At 39.8% G+C, this 20,548-nt stretch overlaps 2 protein-coding genes across 5 annotated transcripts in view; one reads left to right on the forward strand and one right to left on the reverse strand.

Moving 5' to 3' along the window:
• Window positions 1-19,685, reverse strand: part of GATB (glutamyl-tRNA amidotransferase subunit B) — a 107,499-nt gene extending 87,814 nt beyond the window's left edge. Inside the window, exons 1-2 of one of the 2 annotated variants that reach the window (XM_077846363.1) lie at window positions 19,469-19,685; window positions 17,376-17,526 (exon numbers count right to left, since the gene is read on the reverse strand). In XM_077846363.1, coding sequence (XP_077702489.1) covers window positions 17,376-17,526; window positions 19,469-19,644 — 327 coding nt within the window. In that variant the 5' untranslated portion in view covers window positions 19,645-19,685. The remainder of the gene's footprint in view (window positions 1-17,375; window positions 17,527-19,468) is intronic. The other variant, XM_077846362.1, reaches the window with a different exon arrangement.
• The window catches only part of LOC144282547 (uncharacterized), a 74,439-nt gene continuing 73,313 nt past the window's right edge, over window positions 19,423-20,548 (forward strand). For 2 of the 3 annotated variants that reach the window (XR_013351017.1, XM_077846364.1), the window contains exon 1: window positions 19,823-20,243. Coding sequence is in view for 1 of the 3 variants with exons in the window: in XM_077846364.1 (XP_077702490.1) it covers window positions 19,948-20,243 (296 nt within the window). In the remaining 2 variants the exon portion in view is untranslated. Of the gene's footprint in view, window positions 19,762-19,822; window positions 20,244-20,548 lie in introns of those variants that run through there. The other variant, XR_013351018.1, reaches the window with a different exon arrangement.

Here is a 20,548-nt window from a genome sequence, read left to right on the forward strand (position 1 = left end):
AACCTCTGCCAGCCTTGGCAAGTGTCCCTCCATAATGCTCCCACTCTGCCATGCCTAATGGACAGACTCTGCCAGGACAAGCAAATCCCTAAAGCAGCTCCCACCTTGTCACAACTGGCAAGTGGCTCAGCCAAGACTGGTGCTCCCTCCAAAACTGCTCCTACCCAGCCACAACCACAGGCAGCCTCAGCCAGGAACAGTGCCCCTGCACAGTAGGTTCTCACCACACCACACCTGGCAAGTGGCCTCAACTGGCACCAGGGCCCCCCTTCAAGGTCACTCTTAAGCTGGAGAGCAGCTCTGCCCCCCAGCATACCCAGAATAGTTGGGTCTTACAGCCAGCCATAACAAGGACTAGACTTCCCCAAGCATGCTTGCAGTAGCCTCCACTGGACATCTCAAATGTGCTGGGGACTAGCCCTGCCCACCAGTGAGACCACAGCAGTCACATCCCAGCCAGAACAGAAGGAGGCATACAGCCCACAGGTGATGCCCCTGGAGGTCCTGGTTCTGGTGACCATGGGAGGACTGTGCTTCTGGGTCCCACAGGATGCTTTCTACATTAGACCACTCCTTCAAGACCAGGAGATGTAGCTGAGCTCCTTCATGCACAAAAACAAACATAGAGAGTCAGGCAAAATGAAGAGACAGAGGAATATGTTCCAAATGAAAGAACAAAACAAAACCTCAGAAAGAGAACTGAACAAAAAGAAGATAAGCAATCTACCTGATAAAGAGTTTAAAGTAATGGTCATAAAGATGCTCACTGAACTTGGGAAAATAGTCGACTACAGTAAAAACTACAACAAAGAGAAAGAAAATATAAAAAAGAACCAATCAGAGCTGAAGAATACAATAACCAAAATGAAAAATACACGAGAGCAAATTAACAGCAGATTAGAGAATGCAGAACAGATCAGCGATCTGGATAGAGTAGAAATCACCCATGCTGAACAGTAAAAAGGAAAAAAAAAAGATTTAAAAAAATGGGAATAGTTTACGGGACCTATAGGACAACATCAAGTGGACTAACACCTGAAATATAGGGGTCCTAAAAGGACAGAGAGAAAGGGGCAGAAATCTTATTTAAAGAAATAATAGCTGAAAATTTTCCTCACTTGGGGAAGAAAGCAGATATCCAGATCTGGGAGGCACAGAGAGCACCAAACGAGATGACCCCAAAAAGGTCCTCAGAAAAACATATAATAAAATGTCAAAAATTAAAGATAAGGAGAGAATCTTAAAAGTAGCAAGAGAAAAGCAACTAATTATGTACAAAGTGCTCCCATAAAACTATCAGTGGACTTTTCTACAGAAACCTTGCAAGTTATAAGAGAGTGGCAGGATACACTGGAAATGTTCAAAGGAAAAACCCTACAACCTAAAATATTCTACCTGGCAAGGTTATCATTCAGAATTGAAGGAAATAAAAGAGTTTACCAGACAAACAAAAAGTTAAAGGAGTTCATCACCATGAAATTAGCCTTACAAGAAATTTTATAGGAAATTCTTTAAGTCAAAAAGAAAAATTAGAAAATTATGAAAGCAAAATATCTGGTAAAAGCAAACATATAGTAAAGGTAGTGGATCAGACTTTTACAAAGCTGGCATGAAGGTGAAAAGATAAAAGTAGTAAAATTAACTAAATCTGTAATAACTACTTAAAAGAGACACAAAACAAAAAGATGTAAAATATAGGGATCCCTGGGTGGCGCAGAGATTTGGCGCTTGCCTTTGGCTCAGGGCGCGATCCTGGAGACCCGGGATCGAATCCCACGTCGGGCTCCCGGTGCATGGAGCCTGCTTCTCTCTCTGCCTGTGTCTCTGCCTCTCTCTCTCTCTCTGTGTGACTATCATAAATAAATAAAAAAAAACTTAAAAAAAAAAAAGATGTAAAATATGAAGTCAAATGCATAAAACACGGCAGAAAGAACGTAAAAATAGTGTTTTCCACATGTGTTTGAATTAAGTGATCAACTTGATTGCTAATACCTACACTGTTATATATGAACCTCATAATATTAAAAAAAACCTATACTACATACACAAAAAATAAAGAGGAAGGAATCCAAATATAACACTAAAGAAAGTCATTACAAATGAAGAGAGCAAGAGAAGGAACAGAGAGAACCACAAACACAAACAGAAAACAACATAATGGCAATCAGTACCTATCCATAATTACTTTAAATGTAAATGTACTAAATGTAAATGCACTAAATCCTCCAACCAAAAGACAAAGGCAACTGAATGAATTTAAAAAACAAAAACAAGACTCATTTATGTTGCCTACAAGAGACTCACTTCAGACCTAAAGAAACATACAGACTGAAAATGAAGGGATGGAAAAATATATTCTATACAAATGAAAATAAAAAGAAAGTTAGGATAATAATACATTTACTAGACAAAATTGACTTCAATATAAAGACTGTAAGAAAACACAAACAAGTGTGTTACGTAATGATAAGAGGGTCAATCCAACAAGAGAATTACCAATTGTAAATACATACGCACTTAACATAGAAGCCCCTACATATATAAGGCAAATAGTAAGAGACATAAAGGGAACAACTGACAGTAATACAGTAAGAGTAGGGGACTTTAACAACCCACTTATATCAATGGATAGATCTAGGCAGAAAATCCCTGAGGCAATACCTTAGATCAGATGGACTTAACAAATATACACAGAACATTCAATCCAGATACACAATACACATTCTTTTCAGTGCATGTGGAACATTTTCCAGGATATATCACATAAGCCATAAAACAAGTCTGAAACTGGAAAAAAATGCAAATGTGTGAAGCCTGAAACAACATGCTACTAAACAACCAATGGGTCAACGAAGGAATAAAAGCAATCTAGAGTTAATCCAATCCCCATCAAAATACCAACTGCATTTTTCACAGAGCTAGAACAAAGAATTCTAAAATTCATATGGAACCACAAAAGACCCTGAATAGCCAAAGCAGCTTTGAAAAAGAAAAGCAAAGCTGGAGGAACAACTGGGTGGCTGAGTTGGTTAAGAGTCTGCCTTAGGCTCAGGTCATGAACGGTAATAAACGGAAAGATACTTCATGCTCATGGACTAGAAGTTAATATTATTAAAATGTTCATACTACCCAAAGCAATCTATAGATTCAATTCAATCCCTATCAAAATACCAACAGCATTTTTCACAGATTAGAACAAATAATCCTAAAATTTGTATGGAACTACAAAGGACTCCATATAGCCAAAGCAATCATGAGAAAGAATAGCAAAACTGGAGGTATCATGCTCCCAGACTTCAAATTATACTTCAAAATTATAGTAATCTAAACAATATGGTGTTGGCATAGGGACACCTGGGTGGCTCAGCAGTTGAGCGTCTGCCTTCAGCTCAGGGTATGATCCTGGTCTGGGGGGATCGAGTCCTGCATTGGGATCCCTGCTAGAAGCCTGCTTGTCCCTCTTTTTATGTCTCTGCCTCTCTATGTCTCTCATGAATAAATGAAATCTTAAAAGAAACAGAACAAAACAATATAATGTTGGAATAAAAATAGATTAATGGAACAGAATAGAGAGCCCAGAAATAAACCCGTGCTTATATGGTCAATTAATCTATGACTAAGGAGGCAATTATGTGCAATGGGGAAAAGATAGTCTCTACAATAACTGGTGATGGGAAAACAGGGCAACCTCATAGAAAAGGATGAGACGAGGCCACTTGTATACCATATACAAAAAAGAAACTCTAATGGATTAAAGACTTAAATGTAAGATCTGAAACCATAAAACTCTTAAAAGAAAACATAAACAGTAAATTCTTGGACATTGGTCTTAGCAGTACGTGTGTGTGTGTGTGTGTGTGTGTGTGTGTGTGTGTAGGACCTGTCTCCTCAGGCAAGGGCAAAAAAAGCAAAAATAAACACATGGGACTATATCAAACTAAAAAGTTTTTAAGGTAGCAAAGGAAATCATCAACAAAATGAAAAGGTAAGCTATGAATGGGAGAAGATTTCCAAATGATATATCTGATGAAGGGCTAATATCTAAAATATATAAAGAATTCATACAACCCAACACCCCCAAAAAAACCCCCACAAACAATTCAATTAAAAAATGAGCAGTGGGGGTCCCTGGGTGGCGCAGCGGTTTGGCGCCTGCCTTTGGCCCAGGGCACGATCCTGGAGACCCGGGATCTAATCCCACGTCGGGCTCCCGGTGCATGGAGCCTGCTTCTCCCTCTGCCTATGTCTCTGCCTCTCTCTCTCTCTCTCTATCATAAATAAATTTAAAAAAATTTAAATTTAAAAAATGAGCAGGGGATCTGAATAAACATTTTTCTAAAGAAGATATACAGACTTCCAACAGGCACACAAAAAGATGCTCAACATCACTAATCTTAAGGGAAATGTAAATCATAACCATAATAAGATACTACTTCACATTTGTCAGAATGGCTAATATGAAAAAAGACAAAAAAAATACCAAGCACTAGTGAGGATGTGGAGAAAAAGGAACCCTCATGCACTGTTGGTGAGAATATAAAATGGTGCAGCCACTATGGAAAGCAGTATAAAAAATTAAAAATAGAACTACCATACAGTTCAGCAATTCTACTGCTTGGGTATTTATCTGAAGAAAATGAAAACATGAATTTGAAAAGATATATGCGCCTCTATATTCACTGTAGCATTATTTACAATAGCCAAGACAGGGAAGCAATGCAAGTGTTCATCAAATGATGAATGGATAAAGAAGATGTGGTATATATAACCATGGAAAATTATTCAATCATAAAAAAGAATGAAATCTTACCATTTCATGGATAGACCTAGAAGGTATTATGGTAAGTAAAGACAGACAAAGATGAATACAGTATGATTTCACTTATATGTGGAATCTAAAAAATAAATCAAATGAATAAACAAAATAGAGAGTCATATACACAGAGAACACACTGGTGGGTGCTAGAGGGGAGCAGACGGGGATCGGTGAAATAGATGAAGGGGATCAAGAGACACAAACTTTCAGTTATAAAATAAATAAGTCATGAGAGGAAAAGTACAGCATAAGAAATATAGTCAATAATATTACAATAATTCTGTATGGTGACAGATGGTAACTAGACTTATTGTGGTGATCATTTCATAACGTATATAAACATCAAATCACTGCTGTACACCTGAAACTAATATTGTATATGATCTATACTTCAGTAAAAAGAAAAATAAAGGCAATGTATGAGAATGTGCACAACTAGGGGAAATTTGGAAGAGCTCAATCAATCACTTGATCTGTGTCTGTGACAAAAGGACAGACAATATGATGTGTACAGATCTCAGCCTTCACTGGTATAAAGAACTGCAATTAGACAGGAGAGATATCTTGGTGGCAGAAGAAAGGAAGCCAGAAAGAGGTATAAAAATGCCTTCCTTGCCCCATTCTGAGTCTCTGAGTCACCCTCATTCATAGCCTTGGGTGCAGCCCTAGCTCCATGGTTACAACCTCTGTTCCCTCCTATAAGATTGCAATCTTAATAAAGTCTCAGCCCAGACTTCAGATTAAAACAAAACACAAAAGTTTTCCCTAAGAATTAAGTCACAAGTCTACTCTCGGGCAGACTTGGGGTTCAAATTTATTAACTCTGTGGTCTAGGGACCCCCCAGCTAAGAGATAAACATGAAAAATGGCTTAGATCTGCAGCATCTGGCAAAAGCCACTGTAAAAGCTCTTTGGAGAGACTGGTTCTCAATGCAGCCACAAGATTCCCATTAATAAAGCCCTGTCAAACACAACTTCATAATTCAAAATTACAAAATACACAAGATCACCTAGCCAGAATCAGCAGACACACAAAAAGCAGGGCAAGATAGAACTTCAGGTAACAGAACTACTGAACACAACACAGACTGTATAAAATATGTAGATTTAAAATTACTAAAGAAATAAAGAACTAAACACATATAAAGGGAATAAGATATTTTCAAAAAGACAGGAGACATTTAAAGGAGAAAAACAGAATTTCTATAAATAGAAGATACTCTCAGTAAAATAAAAAAAACTCAATGGATATGTTAAAAAGCCAAGTAGACTTAACAGAGAATTTGTGAATCAAAAGAAAGTGTAGAGAAAATTTTCCTGGATGAAACATACAGCAAAGATCCTAAAAGAATGTTCCATTCTGATCACTATTTGCATAGTGATATGGACAGCTGAGAGCTGCCCACAGTTAGGGCTGCCTCTTAATGGTAGGTCTGGAGGAAGTCAGTCTTATTAGGTTAGGTCTCCTTTTATCCATTTCTTCTTCTGAATCAGCACTCTTCCTCTTTTCTCTCTCCCCAGATTTAGATCTCTCACCTAGTAAATGTTGTAATAAACAGTGCACATGATCAGGGTCAATGCTGTATAGTCCATGCCTATGTGTCTATCAGCACATGGATGCACATTATTTATTCATGTGAGACAGAGAGAGAGTGAGAGAGAGAGAGACTGAGAGGCAGAGTCACAGGCAGAGGGAGAAGCAGGCTCCATGCAGGGAGCCCGACGTGGGACTTGATCCTGGGTCTCTAGGATTAGGCCCTGGGCTGAAGGCGGCGCTAAACCGCTGAGCCACCCGGGCTGCCCTGGATGCACATCTATAAACATAGTACATATACATTTATCAATGGTATGTTTTGAAATATACACATACCTGCAAAATAACAGCACCTACCAGCAACTCCCATTATGGTGGAATACAGATTAGAAGCTAAACTTGAACTCTAATCTGACTGGGACACTGAGCAACTGTGTGACTGTGGGCAAGTCACAAGAGCAGTTCTCCCATATATAAATTAAAAGGACTAAATTGAATAATTTCCAGGATCTCTTCCTACTGCATTCTCATACTGTTTATAACTTTAAAAAGCTAACAAGATTCATACCATTTATGTAGTTTATGTTGTAGGATGGACAGGTCTCTGTGCAGAAACTTGTTCTTATTTACATTAACAAGTGATAATCAGGCTTTCCGGGCTAGAGCAGATCAGAAGTAATGATTGAGAAGTGGAAAATGAACAAGTAGGGGTTCCCTGAGCCAAATATACTGACAGTAGCTTTAAAAAGGTGAAGAGTAGATGACTGTAATAACAAGGAAAAAGCCTATAACAGGAAACCTAAAAAGAATGGCTATTTTAGCCATTTACTGTAGGATCAGATAGCTGTACACACCTTAACAGCCCTCCAAGGCAACATTATGTAACAATACTGAGGAATAATTGATGCTGCTGATAACCTTGAGTAATCAAGAAAAGGTTGGCTTGTAAGTTAGGTATGCCCTATGTGAAAGTGGGAAAGTATTAAAATGCATTTTATTAAGATTCCCCTCTTGATCTCAGGGTTGTTAGTTTGAGCACCATGTTGGGTGTAGAGATTACAAAAAAAAAAAAACTTTAAGGAGTGCCTCAGGCCTCAGTGGTGCAGTCAGTTCAGCATCCAACTCTTGGTTTCAGCTCAGGTTGTGATCTCAGGGCCATGAGAGTGAGCCTTGTGGTTCAGCAAGGAGTCCGCTTAGGACTCTCTCCCTCTCCCTCTCCCCACTGCCATGCATGTGTATACTCTTTCTCTCTCTCTCTCTGAAATCAATCAATCAATCTTAGAAAGATTCCCATAAAGAAGTTAAAAAATATTAAAAGGGTTTTAAAGACTTAGAACATTCTTTCAAGTGGACTCTTCATGTATGCACATGTAAGTGTATGTAACTAGATGGAGAAATATTTATTAAGGATGTTATATATATTTTGTATACAGGGTACTGTCAAGTGGCCCAAGGAAGATCCATAAACTGCTTTTTAGAAATTTATAATCAAACACAAAAATCCCTATAAACAATATATATAATAGGATGGTCAATCAACTGTATGAAACAAAAATATATTGATACAAAGTAGAGATTATTATAGTCAGATTATAGTCAGATTTCATGTGGAGAATACTGCAGGCAAGACTGCCACAGAGGTGAGAGAGGTGAAAACTGTTCTGGAGAGCGAAGCTCTCAAGAATCCACGGAAAGTTGGGAAAAGATCCATGGCAGGGGAAGGAGTCAAATGCTTCCCACATGAGGGGAGGTGAAGGCATGCTGCCTACTGACCATGTAAGTCCATCACCGTCAGGAGTCATCTGAGTTCACGGGAGACAGCCAGTTAATGATGTCATAAGGCAAGTCTGGACCATCAGATGAGTTTAAGAGCCGAACCTTTCCACATTTGTGTGGATGAGCTCACAGACACAGCACATTTATAGGGACAAGGGTCACAGGGAAAAAACCCTTCACCTGTGGAACACCCTACTTTACAAAGGAATGAAGGAAAACTATCAAAGTGACTTGGAGAGTGACTAGCAGGATTAAAGTCTGAGAATACAATGTAATTATAAGTTCTACAGATTATATTAAAGCAAATCACTGAAATGGAAAAAAAATTAATAGAAAACTGTCACATTTTGTCTTTGGATAAACTAAAGATCATCTAGTGTGAATGGACAGAGAGGTAAATATAGATCTGATTATAAATGTATGCATTTAAACACTTCCCTAACACTGTGTTCTTGAATTTCTATTTCGTTTAGAAGTTTTCAGTTAAAAACAAATTTTTATAATTACATTTAGAATTAAGAGTTAGCAAAGCACTTCAGCCGAATGCTCTCTAGAACAAGCGTTTCTAAATCTATTACGTCCTTCAAAACAAAAGTTATTACCAGTATCTGCTGTGTTCAGAGAGCCAAGATGTTGATAGCTAACTTTAAATAAATATGCCATAAGAAATTTAATAATTAAGTTAATCTCAAAGTATTTTACAAAGCATTCACATTATCATTTCTTTAAGGGGCAAGATCCCTTACAGTACAATGTGCAGACATGTTCAAATATGAATCTCTAGTATGAAGCATGGTCTCTTCATTGTTGTTAGTTTCCAGAGGGCAGGCATTATCAGATTTACTCACATCCTACTTTTCTACCTCTTCACTTCCCTCTCTCTTGCTACTAATAGTAATACAGTTAACTCTTGAACAACACAGGTTTGTACTGTGCAGGTCCACTTATACATGGAGTTTTTTTGGATACATACAGTATTGTAAATATATTTTCTCTTCCTTATATTTTTTTAATGTTTTCTTTTCTAGAAACTTTATTATAAAAATGCAGTATATAATACACATAACCAACAAAATATGTGTTAATCGACTGTTATTGGTATGGTTTCTGGTCAACAGTGGGCTATTAGTAGGATTTTCGACTGTGTGCCTCTAACGCCTATGTTATTCAAGGGTCAACTGTACACACTCTTGTGCACAAAGAAAAGTTTTGTAAAATGTAGTAAATACTATTCCAGTTTTCATTCCATAGTTACCAGAGCCAGTTCCAAACATCTTTGATATTGGACCTCAAATGCTTTTTTAGACAGGCCAATCCTAAGAAAAGAGGAGAATACTCTTGCATACACGCACGGAAAAGAGCTTTTATAAAAGCCCTTTCCCCAGCTCTGGAAACAATAGATATTCATAGTTACTAGGGGCTTCTGTGTTACGTACAGATAAGAGCTTTCAAACCAGCAAAACAAGAGCAGAGTCACTACTTTCTAATTAACCTAATTGTGGTGCAGCCTGATTATCAGAAGTGGTTATCTAGGGGCCATAGCTGAGCAACCTACCAGCTGGCATCAGCAGAGGCAACAATGTTCTCTTTGCTTTCTCCCGCATAGGGACTGACATGGGGGGGGGGGGGGCAAGCATTTTAAATAAGAGTGAGTGAGTATGAGTGAGTGAGTGTGTGTGTGTATGTATGATCAAGCAGGTTTGCACACGCATAAATTTCAAACAAACTTAAAAATCTCACCATTACCAGAAACATTAGCAAATTATGAAACAAACAGGTGATTTATGAAATTATGAAATGGTGAAATCTCACCATTACCAGAAACATTAACAAATTATGAAACAAACAGACTTGTAAATTTGACATTTTATCAAACAAATATGTTTTCTTTCCTATTTTTCCTCCCATTCACATCTCATGTGCAAAGTATTACAAGTAGAGAAATTAGAATCACACTGATAAATTGGAAATAAATTATAAGCATATAACCTAAGATTCTGTCTAAATTCTATGGACATTATTTATTACAATTATTTAATTAGAATTACTTAATAAATTAAGGAAGATTCTGTACTAGAGTAAGAGGTTTTACTAGGTCAAAGTAATGAATGAGGCTGAATCCCTGCTAATAAAAACAAAGAATGCTGTCCTTAGTTTAGTTGTAATCCTGCCTGTAAGCAAGAAAATGGGCTGAATGACCTTTTCAGTCTGAAGATTTATGATGGGATTTCATATAATTCTAAAACTAAAGGCAAAATAAGAAGAAAAATGCTTGTGGTCCTAAGAAACATTCAGAAGGGTCATCAATCAGAATGGGGCTGGGGGGTTTCTAACCACTGGTCAAAAACAGCAGCCTGAGTGATACACAGCTGGGGGGACAGACACACTGGGAGTGGGAGGGAGAAGGGGGATGAAAACAAGTATTGTATCTATGCATACATTTATACAAACATATAAATTTATAAACACACACACACACAGCTCAAAAGTGAGAAAGAAAATCTGGGGCCCATGGCAGTAGAGGAGCTTAAAGCTGTGGATCACCCAAGGGAAACCATAAGAGATAGGATGGTAAAGGGTTACAGTATGAACCTGGAAGCCAGACTACAGGGTTTGCATCCAGCTCCTCCGCTTACTTTCCAATTGGGATGATGATGATAATTGCCTGACATAGTTAACATGATATTAAAATAAGTTAACACATATGAAGAAAGTGCCTAGAACGGTGCCTGCCACATAGCAAGCAAGCACTCAGTAAATGTTAGTTGGTTTTACTATCATTATTGTTAACCAGGCTAGGACACCAGATGTTGGCGATTTAAAGCCCCCCAAGGTGCAAAAGTCAAGACTGTGAGACAATTGGGAACCACAAAATCCTGGTCAAGTCAGAAAATCTTCTGCCACCAACCAGAGGAGTTGATAGGGAGGGGGCCACCTGCCTCAAGCCAAAGGTGAAAAGAGAGTCTTGAGAAATCAAAGCCCCTGGCCCTGTACCTGGCTTGGGTGTGGCACCTGAATGTTGGCACTATCCAACCTGGGTGACAGTAACATAAAAAGAGTTCATTTAATAAAGCCCAATGGGCCCTGGTAGAGGCTTCCATGAATTCATCCCAGAGAGATACTGGACAATCCAGGGTGAAAAAATCATACTGAGTACTGAGTACAAATCCACACTTAGACATGTCCTGGCTAAAGCTACCAGAGACAGAAATCCGATTACTTACAAAGGATGTGGACTCATCAGGAATAATTGATGCCCGAGGACAATGGAATCATGTCTTCAGCATGTGGAGGGGAAATAACTGTCAACTTAGAATTCTGTACTATCATTCAAGAGCTAGAAACAATTGGAGGCACAAAAAAACAGAGTGCATCACCCACAGGCCCAGAATGCAAGGGATATTGACTCAGACAGGAAAGAGCTCCAAAAAAAGAGAGACATAAGAAACGGTGTTTGCTAGGAAAGGAAAAAACAAAACAAAACAAAACAAAAAACAACAAAACAACAAAAACAGATGGGAGCTTCCTCAACCTTCCACAACCAACCTAAAAAGTCACCTTTACCCATGGGGTGGAGGGATACATCTTCCCTGAGATTAGAGAGGAAAAGCTGTCTTTCTCCTTGTATTCTGAGGATGCCTTATTTTCTCGGGAATCTGACTCTGTCAACAGCTTCCTCCTTCTATGTTACTCCTTTAAAACTAACTTCTAATTGTTTAACAATTTATTAAAGGCAAGTATTTTGAAATTATTTATAATGAAAATCAGCAGGTCCTGCCACCCTTGTCGGCCAGTCCTGTTTCCTGGCAATGACTATCTTCAGATCTTTGAACTGTCTTGTCATATTTATCTTCCTATTTTTAAGTAATATGCAATGCCAGGGGGCCTTTGGAAAATCCATCATGTGCTGGCCAAGGCTGCTGGCCATTTGCCATGTGACAATCCTTCCTTAATCTGGGAAAAAGAGAGTTAATAGCTGTCCCAGTGACACAGTGTTCTTTTTTTGGAACACGGAACACCAAGACTTCACCCATTCCATTCCCAAGAGATAATTTAAGTTATAAGGCAAGATATTTTGCAAAATTTTTATCTTACTCTTAAAAATTTACTCATGCTTGCTACTTCATTCCATCTCTAGTCAAGAACAAAATAGGTCATCATTGAGTGCAACCCCATGGTAAGATGATTAACGTTCAAAAACTCAGACCAGTCACTTCGCCCCAGGGAAGCAGATACTTCCACCACATGTGTGGACTTGGGTATGAATAATCTAGGATGTGGAGGAGCCTATTCCTTCCAAGAGCTTGGTAAAGGTGGGAGTTACAGGTGTGGGGCGTTGGAGCCTGTCATGGTTTGGACTTTGGGAACAAAAAAGATATTTCACCAGCAGAAGGCTGAGAAACCAGTAGAGGTAATATCTGATTACTTAATATTACCTTTACATAAAATTTTTTAAAGCTTCATTGAAAACCCTTTTGACTAATAATCTGTCTCTTAAGAGCTCTAAATCTTTCACTCATTGCCTTATTTTTAAAAACTGAAAAAAAAAAAAAAAGTACCCATAGCCAAATAAAATCTAAAACAAAAACCAACCAACCAACTTAGGGCCTGAAAAGGAGAAAGAGGCCTCCCCTGATTTGTGGCCAAAAATGTTACTGGAACACATTCTTACATTACTTTTTTCTTGCTTTATCAATTTAGAATGTAACTTCTGATAATGGCAGATAAGAACTGAGTTTATTTCCCAACATCCTAGCTATATCTCAGTTTTTGTTAAATCAGTAGTTGGTTCTATGTTTCTCTGCTGAGCTGTTAAGTATACTCTGATTTTTCTTTCTTGAACATTTTGCTTTTCTGGAGTTGATGGGTCTTCATTTCATCATCTGCTTCATATTTTATTACCTATTGCTTATTATTCTCAAAGACTCTATATGTAAAAACTTGTGTCTACACAAACATTAGATATCTGCTATTCCCACCCCACTACATTTTTTCTTCTTGAAACCATTCGGTTCTACAGCCATCCATCCTCTTTTCTCACCAGATTCCCCAGGCCTGTTGCAGAGTTGGCAATCTGGAACCTCTCCATTACTCCAATAGGTTCTCATGATGGTGAAAGGCCAATTTTTTGAGAAGCCAACTGTCTGAAAATTTCATTATTCTACTGTCACAACTTATAGTGCTGGATACAGACTTCTAAATTAGAATTTTTTTTCCTCCTAAGTTCTTTTTAAGGCACTCTTTCATTCTCTTACAGCTTTAAGTGCTGCTTTTTAAGAAGTCCAATGATCTTTCCAGTCCTTTGCATATGACCTTTCTTTTCTTCTTTGTTCCAGTACCTTATCTCTATCCCCGGCATTCCTACACTTCATGATGACATGCCTGTCTATGAGACATGAGACTATTTTTGTTCCTTGCACTGGGTCCGTGGCAAGCCCTTTCCATTTGGAGATTCAGGTCCTTCAGTTCTGGGAAATTAATCTGTGTCGTTTGAGAGTTTCCCCTTGTCTACAGTCTCTCTCCTGTCTTCTGGAACTCCCAAGAATCAGATGTTGTACATCCTAGACTGAGTCTCTAATTTTCTTATTTTATCCCCCTACTGTCCAGTTCATTGTATGTGTGTACACCTTGTGGAAGATTTTCTTGACTTTATCTTCTAACTCTCGTGGATTTTTTTTTTTTTTTTTGCTATCATAATTTTAATTTCTGAGAAATTTTTGTTCTGATTCTTTATTTTTAAAAAGTGGTATCATGTTCTTATCTCAAAGATGCAGCTACTTTCTCTTAAGATTTTTATAAGAACTTATAATTTTTTAAAGTATTCTTTTAAAAAAAATTATTCACAAGAGATAGAGAGAGAGAGGCAGACACATAGGCAGAGGGAGAAGCAGGCTCCCTATGGGGAGCCTGATGTGGAACTTGATCCCCGGACCCTAGGATCATGCCCTGAGCGAAGGCAGATGCTCAACCACAGAGCCACTCAGATGCTCCTAATTTCAAAGTATTCTTTTACCCTGTGCATTGACTGTTATTTCTTATTTCTTTTAGTCTTTTGATTTTGGATTCTGTCCATTATGTTGGAGAACTTCTTCATATGTCTAGTAATTTTTGGCCATCGGTTTATATTTTGAAGTAGCTACTAAAATGCTGATTAAAAGTTCTAAATTATTTAAGTACCCAGGGCTTGTTGACTGATGGCCTCCATTCTAGGACAATCAAGTGGCCAGGCAGGTTTTTTTATAGAGACCCCCCCACCCAAGTATCTTCAGTATCTGAAGTTCTTCCCTCCAGAGACATATAATCTCCAAACAAGTTCCTGCAGATTCCTGCTTGGCAGAGGAGACGGAGTAGAGAGATGGCTATACTAGGTCACTTGGACTCTTAAAACAGGGTCAAAAAAAGCACTGGGCAGGTCCTAGAGTCTATGGTGCAGACACTGTCTTACACTGGTGCCTTTTCTCTGCCTGGGGTCCCCAGGGGGAGTGAGTCACCAGTTGAATTTCTCCCCAAGCTACAGATTCCTATTGGAGTGGGATAGCTGCAGAGGGTCAAGGAGACAACCTTAATTCTAACTGCTCAGACTCCTGAATTAATCCCTTGTTTCCACCTCCCCCTGGCCTTCTGCAAAGCCTAGGGATCCCATATCCAGATGCTTTCTGAGGCTATGCAGGGCATGACATCTTATTTCTCACTAGTGGCTCTTTCTGCAGGCTATTTGTCTCTTTCTTGGCTTATAGTTAACTCTGCTCTGCTAAGTCAGTCCCTCCTCCATCTACCATCTCTCACAAACTCTGGTCTCCTATTTTCACACAGGTTTTATAAGTATTAAATTATTTTACTGTAATTTCAGTAGGGTTTCTTTGGGGTGAGAGGAAAGACAGATTAAAATGCACATGTTCAAGCCTATTTATGTTTGCAGTTAATGTTCTTACTTTACAATACAATAAAAAACACTTTATTGCAGTAACAATAGTTTTCTATCTTCTTATTAGTGTATCTGACAAATGGTCACCATTTTTTTGTGTACAAAAACAATCAAATGCAGAGTCAGAATACCACAGCATCAATATACCATCTTAGAGCTTAGAGGAGAGCAACTGTCTAAATGTCTCAATACGTTTACATAGGTAAAACACAAGGTTTTGAAGTGCTATGGGAGTGACAATGTTCTATTCTGGTAGTTTTGTTGTAATTTTGCTCACATACTAAAATAGGTCTTTTAAAGACAGAAACATTTTGGAACAAGAGGTAATTAACTCTGTCGAGAGAATAACCCACTAGGCTCCTTAAATCGTGAGTGTAGTGGGCTCTGAAGAGAAAAAACAAATCCCAGCTCAAGCAAAACTGGATATCTAAACTTTGTCATTTAATTAATATAAGCCAAGCTTTCAATGCTCAAATGTCCCAAACACCTTCACTGTTTTACTGCCATGCTTATCACTGGGCAAGCACCTTCTTTGGTGTATAGCAAGAAGTCTTTCAAAGTATGTTGACATTTTAGTTTTGAGTTGTCTCTAATGTATGACCACTTTTAGCCACAACCGAAAAAGCCTATTTATGGAAAACATGCCTATCTAGAGATATTAGATATATATATAATATAATATACATATATATATGTATATTATATTATATTATATTATAATATAATACAGATCTATTTCCAAATGTGAACTATAATAAATACTTTGCTGGATACTATATTCCCAGCTGGAAAAATCTAAAAAGAACTCAGAGGTTATGTGTAGTCTCTTGATAATGAACTACCATGTGGAAAAAAGATGTTTTTAGCTCAGAAAGAAAAAAAGGAGAGGGATCGTGATAAATTGCTTTCCATTTCACTTGTCTGAATAGATATTACTCTACTTCTCCTATATCTGCATCTCTGCCCCAAAAAAGAACTCATATACGTGCAACTGAAAAATTGTCTCTTCCCAAACAAAAATGATTTCTCCATAGATAGAAACTCTAAGCCAGAGGGAGGGAGGGGCAGACATCCCTTTATCTGTCTTTCCCCCAGAAAGACTCAAGAGCAAACCAAAGGTGATCCCGGATAGGGTTTGCAGGTATGGGAGTCCTCCACAACAAAAAGCACAAATAAGAAAAAAAGTTCCAAGATAGAGACCCTACTGCAATATAACCAAAGCCCTGGGTATAGCAGACACATTGGAGGCATGGCCCCAAACCTGCTACTCTGGACAGCAACTCTGAGGAAAGTACACCACTGCCTCAGTCAAGTCAACCAGCTTTCATTTGTATTTCAATGTTAGAAAGTATAGAAATCACCCATGACAGTCCCTCCTCCTCCCTCCCCTTCACCACCATCTATACACGTTCCCTCCAAGGATGGCAGGAAATCCCACACCCAGTTGATGCTATATGTTCTGGACAGACTACGATTTATTTATTACCTCAAATATTCACATTGTTCCATCCTTTTCTTCAAAATTCAGCCAACTATATGAAATTATGGGATAATCTTGCTGATGAGTACACTAGACCGAGTCATTCCTTGGGTTTAAGTGAAAATGAGCAGATAAATGAGTGGTTAACTCAATGTATATTGTGGTTGACTTGTTCTCTCCATTATCAACCACTTAATTTCCAATAATCATAATCATTATTGACCTTACACTATAATATCATGCATCATACGGTGTCTCCTGTGACTAGACTCCTCCTCCTCCTTTATTTTCCTGCCTAACTCCTAACTGGCTTCTCAGATAGCTCCGAGACCACCTCTTCCAACAAGCTTTCCAATCATACTCGTACCTCAATTTATCACAAGAATCCTTCTCTTACAGAATTAGGTGTTCTTCCTCTGGGTTCCAAAACCATGCCTACACAGGCATACCTTCACAGGCATAATTACACAGTACTCTACTTGTTTATAAGTAGACACTAGTACAAAACACTTCTCCCTACCTAGCCTTTAAACCCCTCAAAGAAAAGGATTGTCAATCACCTTCAAGTTCCACTTCATAGCACAGTGTCTGGTATTTTGTGGACATTTTAAAATGTGCATGCAATGAGTGAATACATGTATGAACAAAGGGATGATGTTTAGACTTAGAAACAGAATTATAGAGATGGGTCTTTAGAAAACATTTAGTTCTTCTTTCACCCAAAATTCCCTAAATAAGTACTTCCTAAGAGTCATGCCAGATGTGAAAACAAGGAAATCACTACCTATGTCCAATAAAACAGAAACATTTTCTAATGAAAATATGATTAAATAAAAAACCTTACCGGGAGAGTTCCAGGCAGAGATGCATCAAAAAAAGATACCAAAGAATTTGGAGGTGCTGCAAATTGGACTTGAGATCCAGAGAAGAGTTTAGAGTTGGAAGAGATCTGGGCATGAATTTCCAAACCGACCACAGCTGCCCATGCGTGTTCACTAAAGAGAAAGAATGGTTAAGAAATAGTTAGATCCACCATTATGCATGAATTTCTATGATCCTAAACCACACATGTTAATTTGCTATTTGTATTAAGATTTTCAATTCTTTTAAAAAAAATATGTCACATTTATCGATGACTGAACCAAAAGTAATTCAACATGAACATCTACAAGGCCAGCAAAATAAAATTCATTTACAACATGGCACAGGGAGAGTTCACTGTACAACGGGGAAGGTTATGAAGGACAATTTGGCATCTTGAAACAATTTAGAAATGGCTATCAAGTGATGTCTGCTTGGCTGACTTCAATGAAAAGCAGCATTTTCTAGATTAACTGTCCTTTAGCAATTAATAACTCAGTAAATGAAAGCTGACCTTGCAAACATTTTTAGAAGTAACATAAATATCATACTTCTACTACTAGAAAAATAGTGGTGTGTAGTTGTATATCCTATTTAAAAAGGAAGGGAAATTCTTTGTCATGTTTTGAACTCATTTTATACCAAAGGCTTCCAAGTAAAATGACCAGAGTGACACAGATGTAACAGATCATCACTAAATCATACTCTTCCTGGGATTTGGAGCAAATGAAAACATTAAACCATCAGATGTGGCTTTTCCTTTTTTTTATTTTTTATTATTATTATTTTTTTGGTCCCCCAAATCACTTTCAATTCCCTGGATATAGTTTCAGGTTCCTTTTTTATGCTTGATTGCTATCAAATCTAAAAAGCTGTTAAATGCTGTAAGAACCTTTCCTACTCTGTTGGGTCCATATATGAGCATTCCACACACAGGTCTCACTCTTAGGTTCTTCTAAGTGTGCTTATTCTTTCTGAAGCCACATATCCTGGACAATGTCTGTTTACACACGCTCTCTCCATACTTTGTTCCTATTGTGCTCTTCTCCCTAGCAATTGTCTCTATCTTCTAGATTTTTGTTTACATGTACTGGGTCTTGTTTCAATCATTTCAACACATGAAATTCTATGTCTATAGTACTCTGTAAGAAGATTAATTCCTTCTTTTTAAAGTTTGGAAGCACTGCTGACAATCGAGAGGAATTCAATGAAGAACTCATCAGAAATTCTGCATTCGCTAAAACATCACTCAAAACTATTTTTGTAGTTTCGTTCCATGAGAGAAAAAATACTTCCCACTTACAGTCAGACCATCTAATTTATGAAAGAATAGAAGCTGAATGCTTCTGGACATTTTCCCTCTGTTGCTTCAACAGAAAAGCAGAAATAATGCCAACTCAACTCTCTCAAAGGATTAAAGGATTCCTAAAAACGTGCCTTCTGTTTCAGTACTTAAAAAGAAACTATTTAAGTCTTATAAAGTATAAACAGCTGTTTAGAGGACATCTCACAAAACAAGCAAAATTCTAATCAGGGGGAAGATCTCTTGTATTGACTGCATCCTCCTTAGAAACACGTTCAACATGAAATGCCTCCACAGACAGGTGGTGTTTTGACTAATAACATTAATTCGCCACTTGCTAGAGTTTGTAGGTAAAGGCTCCTTTTCTACTTTTAGATCACTGCTGTCCCATCGTCCTGCTATTAAATAAGTTAGTGCTTTCTGGTGTCAGCGACCCACTGCTAGTCCTATTAGTAAGGTGACTAAATCCACTCTTTTGTGTGTGCAGTTTTACATTCAAGAAAAGATCTGCGATCTTACACTCGTAAATTCCCCCAAATACGCCTTCTTGGAGAGTGTTTTATGTGTGGAGGCGGGGCTGATAGAGAGCTAGTTTTGTGCTTTCATACATGTTTCAGGGCTGAAGGTGATAAGCCCACCACCACCCCACTCCCCATACCTCCCCGCCCACCACCGACGTCTAGACTGACGCCGGGCTGTCCTGGCCAGCACCTCCCCAGCCCCGCGGGTCCACCCCACACTTAAGAGGGCAGTAATGGTGTGAAATCGTATACCCTTTCTCGGACTTCTGGGCCGTGATGAGGGGCTGCTGAGCCACGGAGCTCCGTCCCCTTTTCCCGCTGGACCTGCACCCAATCGCAGCCCCTCTTCCATGGTGAGACCCGCCGTCAATGCAGGCTAAAGCCCCACGCCTTGCAAGACAGCACCCGCGAAGCATGGGCGCCGCCATTGCCGCACCAGGCTCCTGGTCAGGTGATAGAGGGTCCTGCCGCGAGGCTCTCTGGGAAGCGTAGTTCTAGACCGGACTAAAACTCCTTGGGCTCGCCCCGGAAGACTACAGTTCCCGGTGAGCACTGCGCCCCCAAGGCTGCCGGAACCCTGGCGTGGGGAGGCGTGGGGAGGCGGGGGGAGGGGGAAGGAGAAGTAGAGGAGAGGACGGGAGGCTGCCGGGGTCGGGAGGTGCGACTCCTCCTAGCGGGGAGTTGGAGAGGGTTGTGGCGGGGCGCGCGAGCGCGAGCAGGTGGTGCCGGAGATGAAAGCTCAGGAACCGGGCCGGGCCGCCCAACTAAGTGAACTTGGCCCGTCAGCGGAGACCCGGACCCTCCGGCCGCGTTGCCGGCCGCGTTCACGCCACGAGCCCTCGCGCGCCTGCCGCAGGTCGGGCCGGAGCCTGGGCACCGCGGAGGAGCGAGCGAGCGAGGCGCGCGGCCGCCCGCGCCGCCGCGGAGCCGACCCCGGGCGAGTCCGCGGCACCGCGTCCCTTCGCGTCGTACGCGCTGCGGCGGGGCGGGGGCGCCTGGACCCCGGCCGGCCTCGAGCGTCCCTTCGGTACGTGCTGCCGGAGTTTCCTTCTCGCGCTTGGTCGGGCTGGGGAACGCCGTCCCGTGTCCGTGAGGAAGCCTCGGCCGCGCTCTGAGGCCCCGACCTTCCCCGGAGCCCTGGAGCACACGGTTTTGAGTAGCCTCCCGGCCGTCTCCTGCGATGTCGCCCTATCTTTCCTCCCCACGGTCTGCTCACGACTCTCCGCCGTGGGAGTCTTCTGCCTCCACAAGCTACTTAAGAGTCTGGGGGACTTGCCGCAATCAACCAAGTCTTACCGCAGCGCAGAGTCAGGCCCCCTGGAAGTATCTGGA

This window comes from Canis aureus, chromosome 13 (genome assembly GCF_053574225.1).
Source record: "Canis aureus isolate CA01 chromosome 13, VMU_Caureus_v.1.0, whole genome shotgun sequence".
NCBI lineage: Eukaryota > Metazoa > Chordata > Mammalia > Carnivora > Canidae > Canis > Canis aureus.